Source organism: Podarcis muralis, chromosome 2 (assembly GCF_964188315.1).
Source record: "Podarcis muralis chromosome 2, rPodMur119.hap1.1, whole genome shotgun sequence".
NCBI classification, from domain to species: Eukaryota; Metazoa; Chordata; class Lepidosauria; order Squamata; family Lacertidae; genus Podarcis; species Podarcis muralis.
The window spans coordinates 74,695,649-74,716,273 of NC_135656.1; the positions used below are offsets into that span (position 1 = coordinate 74,695,649).

Here is a 20,625-nt window from a genome sequence, read left to right on the forward strand (position 1 = left end):
GGGTAGAACACCCAATGTAAAACGAAGAGAGACTGGTAGGTTGCCTACCACAGCAACCTCATGATAATAATAAGAAAACCATAGACAGGAAATATGTTTGCTGATGAAGTAGACTGTAGTCCAAAAGAGCATATGCCATAATAAATTGGTTAGCCTTTCAAGATTCCTTTTGGGTTTTGTTGTTGTTGTTGTTGTTGCTGCTGCTGCTGCTGCTGCTATAGACTTGAATGCCTGCCCCTCTAAAAATTTTACTCTGATAATTCTCCCTCTTAAAAATTAGTAACTGTGTGGCAGCTCTCCACTTTTGTAACACTGTAAGATACAGTGGTACCTCTGGTTGCAGACGGGATCCGTTCCAGAGCCCCATTCGCAACCTGAGCAGAACGCAACCCGTGTGTGCGCAGGTCACGATTTGCTGCTTCTGCGCATGCGCGTGACGTCATTTTTGAGCGTCTGCGCAGACGTGAGCAGCAAAACGCCAAAGTAATCCTTTCTGGTACTTCCATGTCTCCGTGGGATGCAACCTGAAAAAGCTCAACCTGAAGCAAATGCAACATGAGGTATGACTGTAATGGACTTGCAGTGTCCCAGGTAACTTATGATGATGGGAAAGGTACTAGACTTGGCTTTGGGAAACTTGCAGTGTTTTTATTTGTGAGAGCGACCAATGAATATCCTTACACAACTATATAAGTAAGCAAAGTAAGCTATACTTTTCCCTGCTTAAGAGTCAGCAGTGTCTGGCAGCCATTACATCAATCCCTACCCTTTCTCAGATCTACTTTCATCCCTAGTAACACAGTTCAGTAAGGGTGCAGCCCCATGGCCCCTTGTCAGATCTACTTCTTTGATATCCAAGAAGTCAGCTCCTCCAACTGCAGTGGCTTAGCATGGTTTGCCAGTGCCCAGGGCAAGGCAAGTATTGAGCCCCCTAACCTGTAGAAAGAAGCAATCATATATCACAGTCAAGGAAAAGTTTGAGGAGCCCACCATGCGAGAGTCTGCTTTTCAGGGACTGGGACCATCTGGAACCAACCACTGACATCTCAGTTCATGGTGAGCACAGAGTAACCCTTCTGATGGGATGGGAGCACTCCGATGGTGCAAACCTTTGCCATCATTGGCTTGCACTCTGCACAACCTCTGTGGCTCCTTCCCTTTTGTGCACCTTTCTCCACGCTTGGAGAAAAAGGTGGCAGTGGATTTGGTTTCGAAGAACAGTGCGTGGCAACAGAGTGCTGCACTGTCGGGGCTGTTGTTGAGTGGGCACATGACCCTCCCTGCTGCAGGGCAGGCTGAAATGGGTGGGAGCATCTCTGCTGAGGCTCGGGGCAATGGGCAGAGGAAGCCAGCGGTGGGCAGGACAGAGTTGTTGGCCTTCACAGTGCCTCTATGCAGTGCTGCTGCTGCTGCCAGATGGAGCAGTGCAGGATATATGTGCACACCTCCTCAGGTTGGGGCATTGCCACTGCCTCAAGTCTCGCCGTCCATCCACCTGTCCCACCATCAGGAAACGCCACACAGCTGAGGAATACAAGGGCCTCTCCTATCCTAGCTCCTGTTTGGTGTCCTGCTCAGGTGAAGCAGGCAGGTGGGACAGGGAGTGCCTTTGGTCAGGGCAGCAGCTGCAACTGCAGCCTAAGAGGGAAGGAGTATTTTGCATGTGCTCAGAAGCACATCCCTATAAATTTTTGAACCCAGGGCAATCGCCCTGGTGCCCCTCCACTCTGCTACACCAGTGTCCAACACCGTGGGCCAAAAAAAGGGGCAGTTCCAAAAGTCCTCCTGGTCCCTTGACATTCCTCCTTATGGGAAGTCAGGGACACATTCTCCATGCTTTGGTGCAATTGGGGATAGCCAAAACCCCATTTATATTATGCAAATATATGTTCCCATCAGCCTACTTGGCAATACACATTCTCACCATTTATTGAACAACTCACTAGTATCTCTTCATAGGAATTAGGTTGCACTCATTAAAAATGTATTTTTAAGTTATGTTATATGGGGGGGACTTAATAAAATTAAGAATTCTTAAACAGCTGAAGGTAAGCACATTTGAGTTGCACTTATTTCAGATGAAGTGATTCCCCCTCCCCCTCCCCAACTTTGACTGGATTGTGCCCACGGTTCTGCATGTATTTTTTCTTTGTTTCTCAGAATTATGAACAGCAAGAAGCTCTTAGGAGACTTTCCCACCTTATCTCCCCACCACAGCTTCCTGCACCCCTGGAAAAGCTGCTCCTGAAGGTGTGGGAGGCTGCCTGAAATTAAAGGGAGATACAATGCCTTAGTAAGGGGGACAAAGTAATTCCCCCTGCGGCCCCTGTGTCCTGCCCCATCCTATTCTGGAGAGTTCCTTCATCCTCAGGAGTGGCTTTTGGTGGGCTGCAGACGAGACAGTGCAAAGATTCCCTTTTCCAAGCTTCCTTTTAAGAGCCAATCTGAAATGAAAATATGCAAAATTGTTTTTTTATGAGAGATTTTGTATATACTCTACTTTGTATTTAGTGCCCCTAATGAAATCTGCAAGCTCGAAACACATAGCTTACCTATCAACTTGGGTAATAACATTGCCCTTTGTAACTGCAGATCTTTTGATTATTACTAGATAATACAAAGCAATAGCAAGATAAGTGACATTGATGATGAAGTCTACAGGCTTTGAAGCTTCATTTACAAAAGGATTGTGCTGTGAGAAATGTAAAAACAACCCTGTCTTCTCTTGTGTGTAAATACATGCTGATTATTGTGATTCTAAAGACACAGTCCAGAAAAGTGTGTGCACAGAGAAGAACTGAGTGCACAGCCTGAGCTTCCTTTGAAGTATTTGCTGCAGCAGCTCCTACTGCCATGGTTCAATTTGCAAAACAGCTTGCTGCCTCAACAGCCAGAGCTGCTGCAGTGAGAACTTCAAAGAAACCTCCTGCTGTGTGCATGGTTCCCCCTCCTCCAAATGCACATGGAGCCTCTGTAGATTGCAGCCACTATCTTAGCTAGGTTGCTCCATATTATTTCATTTGTATTGTTCCATAGAAATAAGCAGTGAAAATAATTGATTTCAGGTAGTGGAGTCTCATTCTAGAAATAGGCATGTATTCATCAACCTTCAGAATACAAGAGTACACACTCTTTTCTATTCTCTATATCAGTGAAGTATTTTAAACAGTATTTATTAATCTAATCTAATTTAACGTTAAGTCCCCTAGATGTTTCCTTAGACATAAGTCTGTGTTGAGTGAGTCATGCTTCTAGATAAAGATGCATTGGATTCCAGCCTAAGAGTATAAAGGTAACCACCTAACTAATGCCAAGAACAGATTTCTGACAGTGATGTGGTTAAAATGCCATTAATGATGTCTCATGCCAGTTAAATTATTTGCATGCGTTGGCAGGAAAAAAATATTTGTACTTTGGACTGAGTTTTTTAAAATGGGGAATACTGTAGATATATCAAACAGTATCCTGTTACTTTTCTAACTTTTGCTTTTAAAACTCCCTTGTTTTATGATAAAACGTTTGAGTCCTGAGCATTATTATTATTATTATTATTATTATTTTCTGATATACACCTTAATGACTTTTACTAAGCGTTTTAGTTAGTGTGATCAGAGGAAGATAATTTGAATTACATTCAGACTTTGCACGAGTGGACGTCTACTCATGCAACAGGGTTTTACGCTGCAGCCTTGTGTGCCTGTGACAGCTGAAAATTGCTGAAAATCAGGTAGCCTCTTTTAGTAATAGAATTATGTTATCAACATAGTACAACATAATGGTATGTTAATCTGCCCCCCCCCAATCAATTTCCTATATCAATATTAAAACAGGACAAGCTGTGAATGAGATAGAGACAACCCTGAATATATGCTTAGTTCTGCATGAGATTTGAAAATGAAGCAATTTTAAAGCACTCTTGTAGTGCCTTGTTTGTAACATGCAGTATTAAAAATACTAATGTAGAGGAAATGCTAATCATAGATCTGGTTTTCATTTCAGAATTAGTGATTCACAACCTTCTTCCTTAGTTGCTAATGCAGGGACTAATGCATGATTATATGATTATACTATAATTGAAATGAAGCATACAGGCTGCATTCAAACAATCATATCTTGACTGCTTAAGCCGTACTATGACCAAACCTGATGAACTTAAATGCAGCTGCTTTGCCTTGCCTTCCTGTGAACAAAGCAGGAAGTGTCCACTTAACTATCACTTCCCATAACATACAACTTGAGAAATGATAATTAATGACTTCTCAACAAGCCAGAATGTTAAGCTGCTTTAAATATCATGCTCCTAGAAAAACACCCGGTATTGTTTGTTCTAATAGAGAGCATCCATATAAATTTTGGGAAAGAGAGATGTGATGAGAGAGAAAGTATTGCTCAAAACTCCGTATGTTAGGTCACAGAATACAAAGCCTAAAATCCTACTTCATTAAAATACTGAATAAGTAATTATCAGTAACCTTTGTTATTAATACAGTACTTAGTATTAGAACAACCCTACAAATTTTGTATCATCCTAGAGACAAAAGAGGATTGGGAGTGCCTTATCTTAAATTATATTATGATGCCTTTCAACTTGCATAAATAATGCATATTATTACTGATTTGCTGGAGATCTTGTGGGTTCAAATGGAATTATTCTGCACCACCCCTTCAGTTAATGCTCTGCCTTTTAAAAAATCCTTATTGAGTGTGTATTGGGAAAATACACAATCTCTTTTTTCAATTGACTTTTAGGGTATGGAAGAGATGGTTTCACACTTAGCTCCATCTACATCCCCTTTAATTCCTATATTGGACCACCCAGCTGTCTGCCTTACAGACAAATATGTTCAATATATCTGAATTCTAAAGGTATCCAATATTTACAGTTATTAATAAGGCTGGCTATGGGTTCCTCCCCAGGATCTTAGCATATCTTGGGAGGATGACCTTAAATGTCAGATTCATGAACATAAATGGGATCAAATATGGGTAAATGCTCCATTAAAAACTATAACTTCTAGGATTCAAGAATCCACTCTAAAAACAATACTTAGATGGTATTGGACTCTAGGGTGCCTTTCCAAAATCAATGCAAATATCTCTCCACTATGCTGCCAATGCTGTAATACTATGTGAAGTTTTATATGTTTTTTGGATAAACGTTTTTATCATTATCTCTCAAATCTAAGCTCAGTCACTAACACCAGATACAGTCTTGGCCTTGTTTTCGATAGAAAGCAGTACAGATCCCAGAGTATCTCATGACACTTCCTAGTGGCTGAAGAATGTCAGTAGGCTGTCACTGGGCAAATGCTTTGGGTGCAAGAAGGGCTTTGAGGAGAGGGAGGTCTGCTTGTCGCAGTTACCTCTGTTCAGTTATTTCTGTTGCTCCTCTTGCCTTACTCGGTATTATGCCCAGCTTATCAGGGAGCACAGCATAAATGTGATGGAAGCATTGTGATTCATAACTGTGCTGGTTTCTTGTTGGCAAATCACAATGTTTTGCTTGATATAGGATATCATTTTTGCTGAAGGAAGATGTGTGTGTGTTCTTCAAATTAAACCAGTAACTGGTACCTGAATATTGCTGGTAACGGGCCTCTGCTTCGTGTGTCAGTATGCTGTACTTGCACAGGTTTAGGTATTCTCAGGATGTACAGAAGCTCAGAACTTAACTTGCAGCCTTTATTTAATGTTACACAAACACTGGAGGGATTTTGTGTCTCTGAATGTGTAAACATTGGCCATCTTAGGTTCCTTGATCAGCTAAGAGTTGTATTTTATTTAGGTGTACATCATTCAAGTGAGCATTGGCAACCATCAGTGGGTGGTCAAACATCGATACAGTGACTTCCATGAACTTCATGAAAAGGTAAATATCCTCATATTTAAAATGTTTGTTGTAATGACTCTCTTACTGTTTTATTAACATTGATTTATTACTCTTCTTCTAACCCGGTGTCTCAATATATTTTATATATAAAATAATTAAAAGCGGTGAAAACACAGAAACAAAAGATACCCCACATTGCGATTCTCTTTAAAAAGAAAGGAAAGCCATATGGGAGACCGCACCATGAGAGGGAGGGAGTTCTCCTCTCCCCCAGCATATGGCTTTGTGACAGAATGCAAGAGTTGGAAGGGACCATGAAGGTAATCTACTTGAACTCCCAGCAATGCAAGAATCTTACACCCGATTTTTGTTGATGAAAATTTCACATAGAAAGAGCTAAAACCTCCCTCCTTGCTATTCGGCAGTCAGAATCCAGACCCCTACACACACACACAATTGAGTGAGAGCTGTTGCTGAAAAGAGAAGAGAAGAGAAGAGAAGAGAAGAGAAAAGAGAAGAGAAGAGAAGAGAAGAGAAGAGAAAAGAAAAGAAAAGAAAAGAAAAGAAAAGAAAAGAAAAGAAAAGAAAAGAAAAGAAGAGTATCAATCATATAGGATTCAATGCATTAACATTTAATGGGCCAGTAAGCTGTTATCTACCCACACATGAACAAATTCTATCGAACACAGTAGGGCTTACTTATGAGTAGAAATGTACGGGATTGCACTGAGAGCAAATTATATTAGGTAAAATCTGCTTGGTTTTTTTAACCATTGCCTATGGAAAATAACTGATCTGCTTATGAAAATCCAAGTTCATTTGTTTACATGGTCATAGTAGGAACCTGGTCATTACTTAATTTCTGGTACCTGCTAGTTTCCTATTCTTAGTGGTGTTCGAGCCTTGTGAGTGGTAATATGTCATCATTTGGTTCCTGAGCTCATTAATGAAGAACATTTGCTGACTTTGAAGTTCAGAATTGTTGAACCATAATGTAGACTATAACCTCTCCCCCGCCCCCCAAAGAGAAAGGCATTCACTTCATTATGTTAAAAATTAGGTTGGAGTGGAACTCTGCTCATGCAGTGAAGCTTTTCTGACTTGCCCTCCTCTCCCCAAAGACCATTCCTGAAGATCAGCAGATCTTCTGGTATAGCATAGGATCGGATGCAGCAGGACAGGAAGTTGGGTGAATTCAGCAAAGCAGTCTTACCCAAATGAAGTGCTATTTCACAACTGCAAGGTATCTCTGGATCCAAGCCAATGTTATTCATTTCATCAATATTAAGAACCTGCTCTCCTGGCACTATCTCGGTTATTCTGCAAGACCTTTAAGGAAGTTTGTCTGTTTGTTTGTCTGTTTGATTTGCGTTGTTGCTGTTTGTATTGTACAAATCTTTTTTGAGACCTTAGTCCCGTCACCCGTCCCTGTCCCCCCATTTTTAAAAACTGGTTTGGAAGGCATGCAAAGCAGTATGTAAAAGCTTTTTAAAAAGATCTCACTTTATATTACCCTGAGTTTTCAAAAACTATATTGGTAATTACTGACAAAATAAATATTTTATTTCAGTTTGGCCCTAATTTTTAGTGTAAGCAGTAAATGCTAATTTCTGAAAACTCTGATTCATTTAGGAACAATCTTAACTCTTTGTCTTACAGCTTGTTTCAGAAAAGAGAATAGATAAGAATCTGTTACCTCCTAAGAAGATTATTGGCAAGAATTCCAAAAGTTTGGTAGAAAAAAGACAAAAAGAATTGGAAGTCTATCTACAAACTCTCCTTCTTACATTTCCCTTGGCTGCACCCAAAGTATTGTCCCAGTTCTTACATTTTCACTTATATGTAAGTTGCATTCTGCCATTCTTCACTATGGTTTATATGGTTTATTGTCAAATATTCTGAGTTCAGTTCTTATTTTAAATTTCTTATCTTAAATGGCATGGGGCTGATGAGAATTGTAATCCACTATGTTGACAACTTGTGTTCTCAGAAATATGCCTTGAAATGACCAGTGTGAATTTAGGGTTTTTGTGCCTTTCATCTATTGCTTTTCATAGTTTGAGTTTCAGAAAACCTCTCAGCTCAGCACACTTTCTCTTCTGTATTTGTAGTCATCCTTTTTTAAAAAAATTCTTGCAGCAGAAGAACTCGTTGGTTTTTTTAATCCCTTTTACATATTATTTGAACTGTGACCAGAGTATGTTCCATTGAAGACTAATGCACAGGTGCTAAATGATTACGTTTCATTGCCATTTATATATTAGATGCATGTTTTGATGTTTAATGATTTCATATAGCATTTTCTGATTATGCATTTATAGTTCATTCTTGCTGAATTTTCTTAATTGCATTTAGCTCCAAATATTGACTGATTAGCAGGATAGTGTCACAGGGAAACAAATGTCATTCCTTACGTATTTCCCTTTCTTTTCTTCTTTACGGATTTCTTCTTTAATAGGAAGATTACCAAAAGCAATCTTCCTATTTTGAAAAAGCTTCCTCTCTCAAGTTGTTCATTGATACACACCATCTGCATCTGATACAGCAGTTTTAATTATTGTACCATTGAGGAAATGAAGTGGTTGTAACTTGTGCAATTAGAACTGCAGTAAAAGGAAATAGATTCTTCCCTGTCTTGTGGATCTTTTTTCCAGCAGTAGCTTAGTTCATTAAAAAGATTTTTTTTTTTTTAAAAAAAAAAAAAAAGGAAAATGAACACACAGCCTTCATCTCCACTGGGGAATAATTTCAGACACTTTTTCTCCCTTATTGGCCGAGCAGCTAATGAGTTGAACTAATGTCTTCTGCAGAGTGCTGTGATCTACTGGGTATATAAGGGATAAGGTAGCCTCTCAGTTAATTGACTTGAGTATAGGCAGCACTGAACATCACTCAATGTTTGGATTATTTTAATTCTGTATTATTTTTTAAGATATATTGAATCTTGTTTTATGTTTTTTAAAAAAATGTTCAAGCAGAAAAGTTTGTGATTTTTCTTCCATTTGCTTGTTCTGTATAGGAAATCATTGGGATCACAGCTGCATTGGCTGAAGAACTCTTTCACAAAGGTAATTTTTATTTTGTATGACCACCCAGTAACATATATTCACTGGATCACTCACAAAATAGAATATGGTATTAAAAATACAAAGCAGCAAGAGCAGCGTAAAGAAATGTTCATTTTTGGCATGCATACAATAAAAAACTAATAAAATTGAAAAGCCCAGATTATAAAAACACAAGTTATTTAAAAGGCTTGAGTAAATAAATAATCTTTCACTGGTGCTGAAAAGACTGTAATTCCTCTAAACGTGACATAATTCTTGGCATGTGTGCTGTTTCTCTATAGCTAATTTAGGGATATACCTTTGAGTGAATCTATTGAAATCATTGTGGCTGTCATCGGAACTGACACATATAGAACTGTGCTTTTAGATTTGAAGCTAGCCAAAGCAGATGTGCATGTTTGTATGTAACATGCCATCAAGCACATATAATAACTGTCTTCCTCAGTAACTTTATGTGTGTTAGGTTATTCTTTTTCTACAGTGGTGTGTCATCACATCTTTTATTGGTTGGCAGAGGTGGGGCTCTTGCCAAAAGTAAGGGATGTACTGCAAAATCCAGTGTTGCTTCAGCAGACTTGCACTTGCTCAATGAGACTTCACCTTCCTCTCCTCTTCCCTGCAGCCCCGTGATTACCCTCAGAATCTGCTCCTGGGGGACCCTGGGCAGCTTTAAACACAGCTAAAATAAAATAAATTAGATGTTTTAAAAAGCTTTTTCAACTTTGTCTAAAATCACATCCCTTTGTTGGACTTCATTAAGTGCTTACATATGCAGTGGGTGCTCAGCTTGGTACTATTATGATACAGTGGTGCCCCGCAAGACGAATGCCTCGCAAGACGGAAAACCCGCAAGACGAAAGGGTTTTCCGTTTGTGAGTTGCTTCGCAAGACGAATTTCCCTATGGGCTTGCTTCGCAAGAAGAAAGCCCATAGGGAAATCTCCGGGGACCCCTTTTAAATGCTGGCGGTGGGGAGCAAAGCCTCCCCCCCCTCCGGCCTTCAGAAGAGGTCCAGGAAGGCCGGCGGGGGCCGAAAGGCTTTGCTCCCCACCGCCAGCATTTTAAAAGCAGTCCGGGATAGCAGGGAAGCGCTTCCCGCTATCCCGGACGGCTTTTGAAGGCAGGCGGGGGGAGCAAAGACTTTTGCCCCCCGCCGGCCTTCAGAAGAGGTCCTGGACCTCTTCTGAAGGCCGGCGGGGCAAAAGTCTTTGCTCCCCCCTGATCTCAGCGCCCGCAGGCTTCGGCATGCAGGCAACTCTCAGCAAGCAGCTGGAGCGCTCCCGCTGCTTGCGGAGAGGTCCGCGAAGCCTGGGCGCGCTGATCTCAACGTGTGCAGGCTTCGGCATGCTGGCAACTCTCCGCAAGCAGCCGGAGCGCTCCCGCTGCTTGCGGAGAGGTCCGCGAAGCCTGTCCCGGACGGCTTTTGAAGGCAGGCGGGGGGGGAGCAAAGACATTTTCAGGACCTCTTCTGAAGGCTGGCTGGGGGCAAAAGTCTTTGTCCCCCCTGCCTGCCTTCCCAGGGGCTTTTAAATCGCCCCGGACAGCGGAGAAGTCCTCCGCTGTCCCGGGGCGATTTTAAAATGCCGCCCGCCAGCATTTTAAGATCGCCCCGGACAGCGGAGAAGTCCTCCGCTGTCCCGGGGTTTTTTAAAATGCTGGGGGTGGGAAGAAAAGCCCTTGTCCCCCCCCCCAGCCTTCAGAAGAGGTCGGGGGACAGAGTGTCCCCGGACCTGGTCTGAAGGCGGTTTCCATAGGAACGCATTAATTTATTTTCAATGCATTCCTATGGAAAACCGTGCTTCGCAAGACGAAAAACTCGCAAGAAGAAAAAACTTGTGGAACGAATTAATTTCGTCTTGCGAGGCACCACTGTATATAGAAATCCCAGTTAAACTTTGCCAATTCTGGTCAGAAATGGAAAAAGACTTAGAAGATTGCAATCATCTATAAGGCAAATTGTAGCATTTCTGTTTTATTGTTCTTCCAGTATTATTGGTGAATGCTTGCCAAATCTCTTATTTTTGTTTCTCAGGAGAGCAGTTACTTATGGCTGGTGAGGTCTTTAATATCACACCCTTGCAGTTATATGCTATTACTCAACAGCTTCGTCGGGGAAAGCCAACATGTGCAAATGGAGATGCCAAAACTGATCTTGGTCACATTCTGGATTTCACGTGTAGACTCAAATATTTAAAGGTAAATGTGTTCTTTTCCATTTTTTTATTTTGAAATAAATTCTACATGTTGATGATTGCAATAAGCAAATATTGAATAATGTCCTGAAGATTGTTCGAAAACATCACAAATCACCTTTCTACTCATTCTTCTGTAATACAGTATTTTAATTTGGATAGTATTGCTCTGTTCCATATTATGTTAAGCCATTCTGAAAATGGTGGAGTGATATTTCCCCCCTTGTTTGCTTCTTTACAAGTATTGCTAGTTGTAAGGAGAAGAATTACCATTTCCAAGTCACCATCAATAATGGATTCCTTTAAATAACCCAATAGTAACAGCTTTGGTTCTAATGGTAATATATATCATTTCCCTGTCTAGGCTCCAGATTGTAATCCAAACAATCTGGATTATAGGACAGTCCCAAAATATATTTAGAAAGTCTGCCCGTGCTGCTTTATATGTCCCAACAATTTATTCATGCTGACAAACAAATCTGGCTCAATCTATATGGTGTCAAATTCCATTGGTTCTGAGTTTTAAAATACTTTTCTTTTAAGTGTGTTGATAGTACATTTATTATTTCTTTCATAAAATTTATATACTGCTTGATTGTAAAAACAAACCTCAAAGTAGTTTACAAAAAGTATATTAAAAAAATCAAACTTGATAGTTCCTTAATACAAATCCATTGTCATTTCTTAATGTCCAATTCTTGCCCTGCGTATCTTGCCCATTATTTCCTTGTAAAAGTACATGATAGATCTCTTAAACTCTGGTATCAAAATGCATAGTATTCCTGTCTGGCCGTTGATCAGTGCCTCACTGCAGTTACCTTCCCTTGATTCACTATATTTCCTATACAGGGACAGGAGCACCTGGGCGTATTGAAATATTGGTGGTCTTACCATGACTTCTGCAACTACTTCAGATGATATTATATTTTGCCCATTCATTAAATGTTTAATTGTGTGCAAACCAAATAACTGTCACTTTGATATATTTGCCCAGTTTTTCTCTTGGTATCTGCAGGTAAATATGTTCTAATATAAACATTTTAACACCAGGAATGGAAAAGAGCCCTCAAAGAAAAATATATGAAGATCCAATATATTTTGAGTGATTGTATTGGCCAGCACAGGCTATTGTTTTAGCCACTCCTTAAAAATACTGAGTCTGTTTGCCCATGAAGAAGAGTCTTTTAACTCAAACACCATATGGTACAAAATATAAGCACAAGGTGGCAGTGTTGTTTTAGCTGCATATGTGTGCTGCATCTTTAGATGGTTGTCACATGATATTACATTGAATATAGGTCCTGGGAGCAGTAAAAGTCGCCTTTTTATTTTTGCCAGTAAACACTTGTGGATTATTCATCATAATTTGTACTTAATTTAGCAATATCTTAAATTTTTGTCTTTAGATAACAGGCACAAGTGGACCTTTGGGAACCAGTAACATTCAGGAACATCTTTTGCCTTTTGACCTATCAATATTTAAATCTCTTCATCAGATACAGGTATAGTTGAAAAAGAGTTTGGTGAAGCCAAGGACCAAAACTGGGTCTTTGTGCATGCAATATATGTCTGAGTTTTTTGGTCCCAGCTTTGAAATATTGCAAGACCTTCATTAATTGTCCTGAAAACTGATAGAGTTGCTTACTTGAATATTAACCTGGAGATGGAGGGGTTTATTGGCCTACTCACTCTCAGTGCTATGGAGCCCATAAGCCTCTTTAATTTTCAGAAGGCCAGACAGCAGCTGGAGTGCAGGGAGCACAAGTCACATAGTGCATATCCAACCAAACATGTTGTTGAGAGGCAAATAAAATCTTATTTTGCTTTCTCCATTGCAGCATTTGAGATGTCATCTAGCAAAGTTGTTCCAAGTGATAAAGAGCTTATTGAGATCAGGCTTAGAAGTGAAGTGGAACTTTTGACCACCTGCACTTAGAGAAAAAAAGTTGCCCATATCTGCTTGTACTATGATGCTGCATTTGTGTGGCACGGTGTCCAGTGCGCGGTCTGTTTAGGTTAATTGGGATCAGTTTCAGTCCTTGTTGGATGAGATGTTTTCATCACAGACCCAGCTATTTACACAAACACCTGGACTATATTAACTTCATTTCAGTGCTTTATCCGCTTAGGTTGATGTTTGCTGTTGAATATTGGATTTTGTAGTATTGGGTTATAATTTTTATGGAGTAATGCGATTTTTATTGTTTATATGTTGTGGTGCTGATTTTATCCCAACATGGTAGATTGGTACTGGGTGTGCTAGAACTAAAGGAGTAGCTGTAGTAGTACAGTAATAAAAAATGGAATTTTGCTTTTCTCTGATGATCTTCATTTTGCTTTATATACCCTTTTTGATAAAAAAACAAACAGATAAATCACTGTGGCGCAAAGGTTATTAAAGGGCTGACCTCCTCAAAGCACACTTTGGCTACACTGAGTGTTCAGTTCTCAGCAACATCAATGATGGTAAGACTGAAACATTAACCATTTGCAATTATATTGTGGCGGTTGTTTACAGCTTTTGACTGTTCACAAAGTAGCAAAGTTATATTCAGAATTTGAATGCATGAATGTAAGCATGTTTTTGTGAGATGTCTTAATGAGATGGTTTTACAGCTCAGCCCTAAGCATTTATACTTGTAACCCCACCAAAATCAGTGTGATGCAGTGTGACTGCATACAGTACTCTGGGTGAAATATCTTACAACTCAGGCTTTTAAAATGTAGGCTTAATTTATCTCTGCATATAATAATTCTTGAGGGGAAATGGTTTACAAGGCTAAAACTTCTTTGGGGGAGGGAGAAAAGTCGAAATAAAAAGAATTTCATTCAACGTTCTCCTCTGTGTTTTGAACAGGAGGTCCTAGTTCCTGAGGCCTATGAATTTGACCAGTGGGAGCCAGAGGGTGCACCTTCCAGTTGTCCCGTGACCGCAGTTATTCCAACATGGAGAACTTTAACAACCTTAGATATGAGTCACAACAGCATAGCTCGAATTGATGAATCTGTGGTAAGACCATATTTTTAAAAATGTATTCAGACAAATTTTAAAAGAAAGTGAGTGATATATGTGTTTTACTTATTGATGCTAGCATATTGTGAAATGATCAAGGCTTTTGAACATTGTCAGGGGTGCCCAAAAGCCTTGATCATTCCATAGTATGCTATAAAATGATCAAGGCTTCTGAACACCTTTGCCAAAGATCATGCCTAATTGTATTTTCCCCGTTGAACTGCAGAGAGCTATACTATATTGCAAACTGCTTTTGAAATTTCCCTTACTTTCAAAAGAGGTGTGCCTTGTGGCCTTCGAGCTCTGCTTGAGAAATTGAACTCCTAAATTCCTTTGGGAACATAGCCCTAATCATGTCGTTGTTTTGATTCCAAACAGTGTTCAGTATTCACACTGAAAGGTTACTCTTCCTTTGTTTTAGAAACTTATGCCGAAGATAGAATTTCTTGATTTAAGCCACAACGATGTACCACTAGTGGAAAACTTACAGGTTAGCTTTGACATCTTTGGTAATATTATAGTGTGTATTTTTGTTTAGTTCCTTAAATGTTTGCTTATGATTTGATATTGAACCTGCTTGATTACCTTTCTCTTGGTAAGTCTGTCTTCAGTGCAATTTTGGAAGTGAGCATTGCAATTGTATGCATGTCTGCTCAGAAATAAGGCCCATTAAGTTAATTGTATAGAATTACCGCTTTAATTGCTGTGTATGAATAGCAACTTTATAAAGCCTCGGGGTGTCAATTTATGGCACAAATGTTATTAAATTTACATGTAATCTGCTTGTTTTCTGTTGTAGCATCTGTACAACCTCGTTCATCTGGATCTATCCTACAATAAACTTGCAACACTAGAAGGTATTCATACCAAAATTGGGAATATCAAAACACTGAACTTAGCAGGGAATCATCTGGAAAGACTTAATGGCCTCAACAAACTCTATTCTTTAGTCAACCTGGATCTTAGCAACAACAAAGTGGACCAGGTATTATGCAGCATAATCATATACATGTTTACTTAGAAGTCTTACTGACTGAAAAAAGTAGTGTTAAACAATATGTGTAACTATTTTGGGGGTCTAGAAATCAGCATGGTCTCATACTGCAAATCGTACAATCTGATTCCTGTTCATCTCCATGGAATCCTGAGCATCTTTATTTCCCCTTTCTAAATAAGAGAGCAAATTTCTAACCTTATTGTGTAGCTTCCGTCTACTAAAAAGCTCAGTTTATATCTCTCTGCAATGGCAATTTCTCCACTCATTTGTGGACCACATGATGTCAAACAGACAAGCCATTGTTTGTGTCCTGTATCTTTCAAACATTTGTATTATGTAATAAAATAAAATAAGGAAAATTTATGGGAGGGATGTTACTATCCCCAATAATCAACTATTTTCTGGGATTTTGAATGAAACTACCCAAATTAGCTTTTGTGTGCACAGTATGTTTAATTTTAATTTTACTTCAGTTGTATTGTTTCACTTTATTTATTTATTTATTTATTATTGTATGTTATTGAAATGTATGCCCTTCCTTCCTTCCTTTTGTAAAAAGCTCATTTTGTTTGGATGGAATCTTCAGTCCTGTTTCCACCCATTCCTCCAGTCTCCCTAGCCCCTCATAGTCATAAATCTGCACTCTTTTGGTGCAGAACCAGCAAATATCTTCTGATTTATTATTGTCACAGAATATGATTTTTAATAAACTGTTTTAGAGTTACAATCTGCAGCCTATCACTATAAAGAGAGCAATCAGAAAATAATATATGGAAGAATTTATGTTTTATTCCTTTGCTTTTCAGATTGATGAAATAAAGAATATAGGCGGTCTTCCATGCTTGGAAAAAGTTGTCTTATCCAACAATCCTTTGAGTATTATTCCTGATTACAGGACCAAAGTGCTAGCTCAGTTTGGGGACAGAGCCTCAGAGGTAAATGTTCTCATACTTAACATTTGATGAGATTTTCTTTTGTATAATACAGTGTGAAAGCAGCACATTTTTTTGAGAAGCAGTGTGACATATGATAAAATTTCTTGATAAAACGAGTAGGACCCACAACATGAAAATTTAGTGATAGAGCCCAAGCTTTTCATGAAAAAGGTCCTAAATTCAATCCCCAGTATCTCCAATTAACTATACTATCAAGTAGCAGTGGTAGGAGAGACCTGTGTGAGAGACTTTAAAAAGGTGCTACCACTCAGGATTGACAGTACTGGGCTAGCTATTCCAGTGTTTAAAATATGCTTTGCCAATTTTAACTACTGGTAGTTCATATGATAAGCAGGAATCTTAAGTTGAGATGTCTGTCTATATGTACTTGAGTTCTAAAGGCTTTGTTTTAACTTTTGCATTGATTTAATATTGTCTGGGTAAGCTAATGGGATTCAAATTGCTTTATTGTAGAAGATTTATTATGATTGGTCCCTTGGTTTTTCAGGTCTGTTTGGATTATACTGTGACCACTGAAAAAGAACTTGACACTGTGGAAGTGTTGAAGGCTATTCAAAAAGCAAAAGATGCAAAATGCAGAATGAACAACTCTGATAAAAAGGTGAGAGATGGATGGATAATGAAACCTGTTCAATAGGATGCTTTTAAACTTTTTTTAGGAAGGAGGCAAGATGATGTATCAAATTATGTGGAAGTGGTGGCCTGTTTGAAGACATTTCTTTGTGCACTATACTGAAATTTCCATTTAGACAATATCTTCTCCCTCACTTCGCTGACATTCCTTGATAGTGTTTGGACATAATGCAAAATCATGGTTTAGAATTATGAGAATGACTCCCTGAGGGCTTGCATATTTCCTGCCCCACTGGCACAGCTATGAGGAGATGGGAAACTTTCGTAGAATGTGATCAGCATGCAATATTGCAACTTCTAGCACAACTAGATTATAGTGGGGCTGCCCAGAATCTGATCCAGAATATGCCACTGGTGCAGAATGCCATAGCAGGTTTGCTGCATGCTATTCCTAGAAGGGATGAATCATAGAACACAAGTTCTCTGGGAGTTTCACTTGCGCCTATTGGCTACCATGTTGCTTACATTGGTGTATAAAGCTTTGACTGGCTTGGGAGCGACACACATGAAGGAGTGCCCCTGTGATCTATACAGATGAAGGTGGTTAGGAAATGAAATACAAATAAAGAATAATAAAAATATTGAACAATGGGTATTAAACATATTTCAGTGGGATGTAAATCTCTAGGGATCTACATGTAAAGTACACAGTTTTTTATTTATCTGCTTAGTGGTAAATATTAATTTAAACCCTAAGAAGTATTGATCCTCCATGTGCGGCAGGCTGTGGTCTTGGTTATATTATAAAACCCACATCAAACTACTCTCTACTGGGGAAAAATTGTGATATTGCAAGGTCGTCGTTGTCATTCTCTTCCCCCCTGCCTCCTGATTTTCCACGTCCCTCCACGCAACCACAACTGGTCTGCTTGTTTTGGCTGGGCTGTTGCTTATTAATATACAGTAACCATAAAACAACAATATAGAATATACAAAATGAGTCTGCAGGTACAACTATAAAATCATCCAGAACGTCACAGCTTCAGCAAGTTAGAATTCCTATGGATTGTACTGTTAGCACACATGGATACGGTTTTTTTTTGTTCCTCGAGGTTGTCAAAATGTTTTGTGTTTTTTGGGAGTTGTGAAACTGCACATGCTTAGAGTATTGGTTGCTTCTTCTTTTTGCATATTTGTATCTTGCTTTTCATCCCGGGAACTCATGGTTGTGTACATTCCCCTCCCAACCCTTTCTATCTTTGCAATAGCCCTGCGAGGTAGGATAGGCTAAGTTTATATATGTACACACATAAGCAGCAGTTATTTTCAGTAGGCTGCATTCATGTTGTGTGTATGCAGGGGGCCCAATCCACATCCAGTGTTCCATACACAGGGAATCTTGTTGGCATCCCTGAATTTCACTAGGTCTGCTTTGAGTATGAGTAACGTTGGATGTTGCCCATAGGAAGAAACAGTTACTGATGGGTTTCTTCTCACTCTTGGGTTTTACTTTGGAGCTTCTTGGGAAAACATTCCTAACGTTTTCTTTCTGGTACTAAAGCTAATTGGTCCATTGAAAGGTGGATAATTTGCTTGTGTTCATACACTTGACTTTTTAAATTTATCTTAAGTGCTGTTAATGCAGCATTGCCAACATCCAGTATTATGGCGAAGAAGCTGTGCTTTAAAATTATCTAATTTATCAGAGCCCTACTGCTTGCTAACAAATCTGTCTTTGTTTTCATTCAAGATAGGGATGCTTTGTAGCCTTTGTTCCCAGCCCTTCGTTTTTTCTTTCTCAGATCCCTGAAGATCCCAAGCTTTCTGCTGCCAGTTCAAAATCAAACTGTTCTTCTCTTTCTGTACATCCTCCCTCTCCTTCTCTGCCTCGTCCTGTCAGCTCCAGTCAAGGTAATCATGTATGTATCATGCTGCATGCCCAGGCCTTTTGGTTCTGCCTTTCTAGGCTGCATTGATATACATGAATTTCTTTCCAGGGAAATGGGGTTTGGCAACATCAGTGGAAGCACAAAGGCAAATGATCAAATACCCATGGTTGGAGGCAGTATTGCTTCTGAATACCAGTCACTGGAAGCCACAGGGAGAAGAGTGCTCTTGTGCTCAAGTCATGCTTGCTGATTTCTCACAGACATCTGGGTGGTCACTGTGAGAACAGAATGCTGGACTAGATAGGCCATTGACCTGATCCACCAGGCTCTTTTGTGTGTTCTCATCAGCCCGTAACTCTCTACTGGTGGTGAAAGGGACGCAGGTGCCGCTGTGGTCTAAACCACTGAGCCTCTTGGGCTTGCTGATCGGAAGGTCGGCAGTTCAAATCCCTGTGATGGGCTGTGCTCCCGTTGCTCTGTCCCAGCTCCTGCCAACCTAGAAGTTTGAAAGCATGCCAGTGCAAGTAAATAAATAGGTACCGCTGCAGCAGGAAGGTAAACGGTGTTTCCGTGCGCTCTTGTTTCCGTCACAGTGTCCCGTTGTGCCAGAAGTGGTTTAGTCATGCTGGCCGCATGACCCGGAAAGCTGTTTGTGGACAAACGCTGGCCCCTCGGCCTGAAAAGCAAGATGAGCACCACAACCCCATAGTTGCCTTTGACTGGACTTAAATATCCAGGCGTCCTTTAAATTTACCTTACCTTTACCTTACTCGTGCTGAGAATACTACATAAGCAGTAAATGAGGCATATACTTCAATTTATTTATATAGGTTATTGCAAGCAAATAAAATATAAAGTAGAAAACATTTTACCACATTTCTTCAAACACTAAGAAGATTGTGGTAGGAATTTGGAAATATCCAAATGTTGTATGTGCAAGTCGTTGCAATATCTTTCCTTGTTTTCTATCCTCTATCAGTACAAGACATTTCCTCCAAAATTATGTGCATTTGGTTTTTTTTTTTAATGTTGCTAGTTTTCACAGGTTCTTTTTCAAATATCAGTGTAGCCAAAATTCAAAGTCATGGACATATATATATGGAATAGGTCATATCTCAGTGACCTGCCTCAGCTCTTCACGCAGGAGGTCCCTGGCATCTCTAGGTGGAGCTGGGAGAGATCTCTTCGTGAAAACCGGAGGCCCTGTTTGTAACAGTCTTTCGGGTTGAAACTTCCAAGGATGGACATGTGTTCTGCCATTTTATTTTCTGAAACAACTGCTGATGTTTTTGTGACACCATCTGTTTCCATAAAGTATTAATCATATCAAGTGTTACAGGAAAACTGCCTTTTTGCAGGAAATCCAAGATTTAAATATTTTTTACAGGAAACAGAAAAGCACAAATATTTCTTCAGCTTCCTTAACTACTGTCAGAATTCAGTAGATAGTTTTTTTTTCTTTCATAATGAACAGGTAGACTGTAGGGGTCTTCTGTTGAAGAAATTATCAATGTGTGATGTTACACATTCAAAATTTTAAGGGGTTTGAAAACCTAATTTTTTTGGTTGCAAATTAATAGGAAATACAAAAGAAATTCTGAAACTAAATTACATGACACTTCTAGACTGCCATCCTAAGCACATTTACTAGAGAAGCAGTCTTCAGCAGGACTTGCTTCTGAATAAATGTGCTTATGATTATTCTGTTAAGACAGGAGTAAGCTACCGCATCCCACTGTAATAATTTGTTCTCACTTCTGAGCAAACACAGAATTAGGCTGTTAGCCTTACTTCATACCATAACCAAGGATCATTTCACATGAATGTATGGCCACGATTACTATAAAAACATTGACAGCTAAAAATATTTCCATTTGTCTTCTGATTTTAACAATTATTGTTCTCTTGAGTGCTTGAGGTTAAATATAGAAGAGAGCTGCAAAGAAATACATATAATACCCAGTCCAGTTAGCCTTGTTCAGTACATGAATTCCTTCCCTGAGCGCACTCTCCTCTTACAGCCCTCCTGGAAGTCCAGCTGGCCAGTCATGGGACAGTTGGGGCAGTGATGGAAAACTCCAAACATGGGCTCACATATGCAATAGGGA

The 20,625-nt window shown here is 39.5% G+C and overlaps 1 protein-coding gene across 4 annotated transcripts in view; it reads left to right on the forward strand.

The window, feature by feature from the left end:
* The window catches only part of NISCH (nischarin), a 34,945-nt gene that overhangs the window by 2,065 nt on the left and 12,255 nt on the right, over positions 1-20,625 (forward strand). For 3 of the 4 annotated variants that reach the window (XM_028718774.2, XM_028718775.2, XM_028718772.2), the window contains exons 2-13: positions 5,786-5,869; positions 7,490-7,672; positions 8,850-8,898; positions 10,930-11,093; positions 12,496-12,591; positions 13,460-13,555; positions 13,947-14,099; positions 14,524-14,592; positions 14,902-15,087; positions 15,906-16,034; positions 16,543-16,656; positions 18,431-18,539. In XM_028718774.2, coding sequence (XP_028574607.2) covers positions 5,786-5,869; positions 7,490-7,672; positions 8,850-8,898; positions 10,930-11,093; positions 12,496-12,591; positions 13,460-13,555; positions 13,947-14,099; positions 14,524-14,592; positions 14,902-15,087; positions 15,906-16,034; positions 16,543-16,656; positions 18,431-18,539 — 1,432 coding nt within the window. Of the gene's footprint in view, positions 1-5,785; positions 5,870-7,489; positions 7,673-8,849; positions 8,899-10,929; positions 11,094-12,495; positions 12,592-13,459; positions 13,556-13,946; positions 14,100-14,523; positions 14,593-14,901; positions 15,088-15,905; positions 16,035-16,542; positions 16,657-18,430; positions 18,548-20,625 lie in introns of all 4 variants that reach the window. The other variant, XR_013391952.1, reaches the window with a different exon arrangement.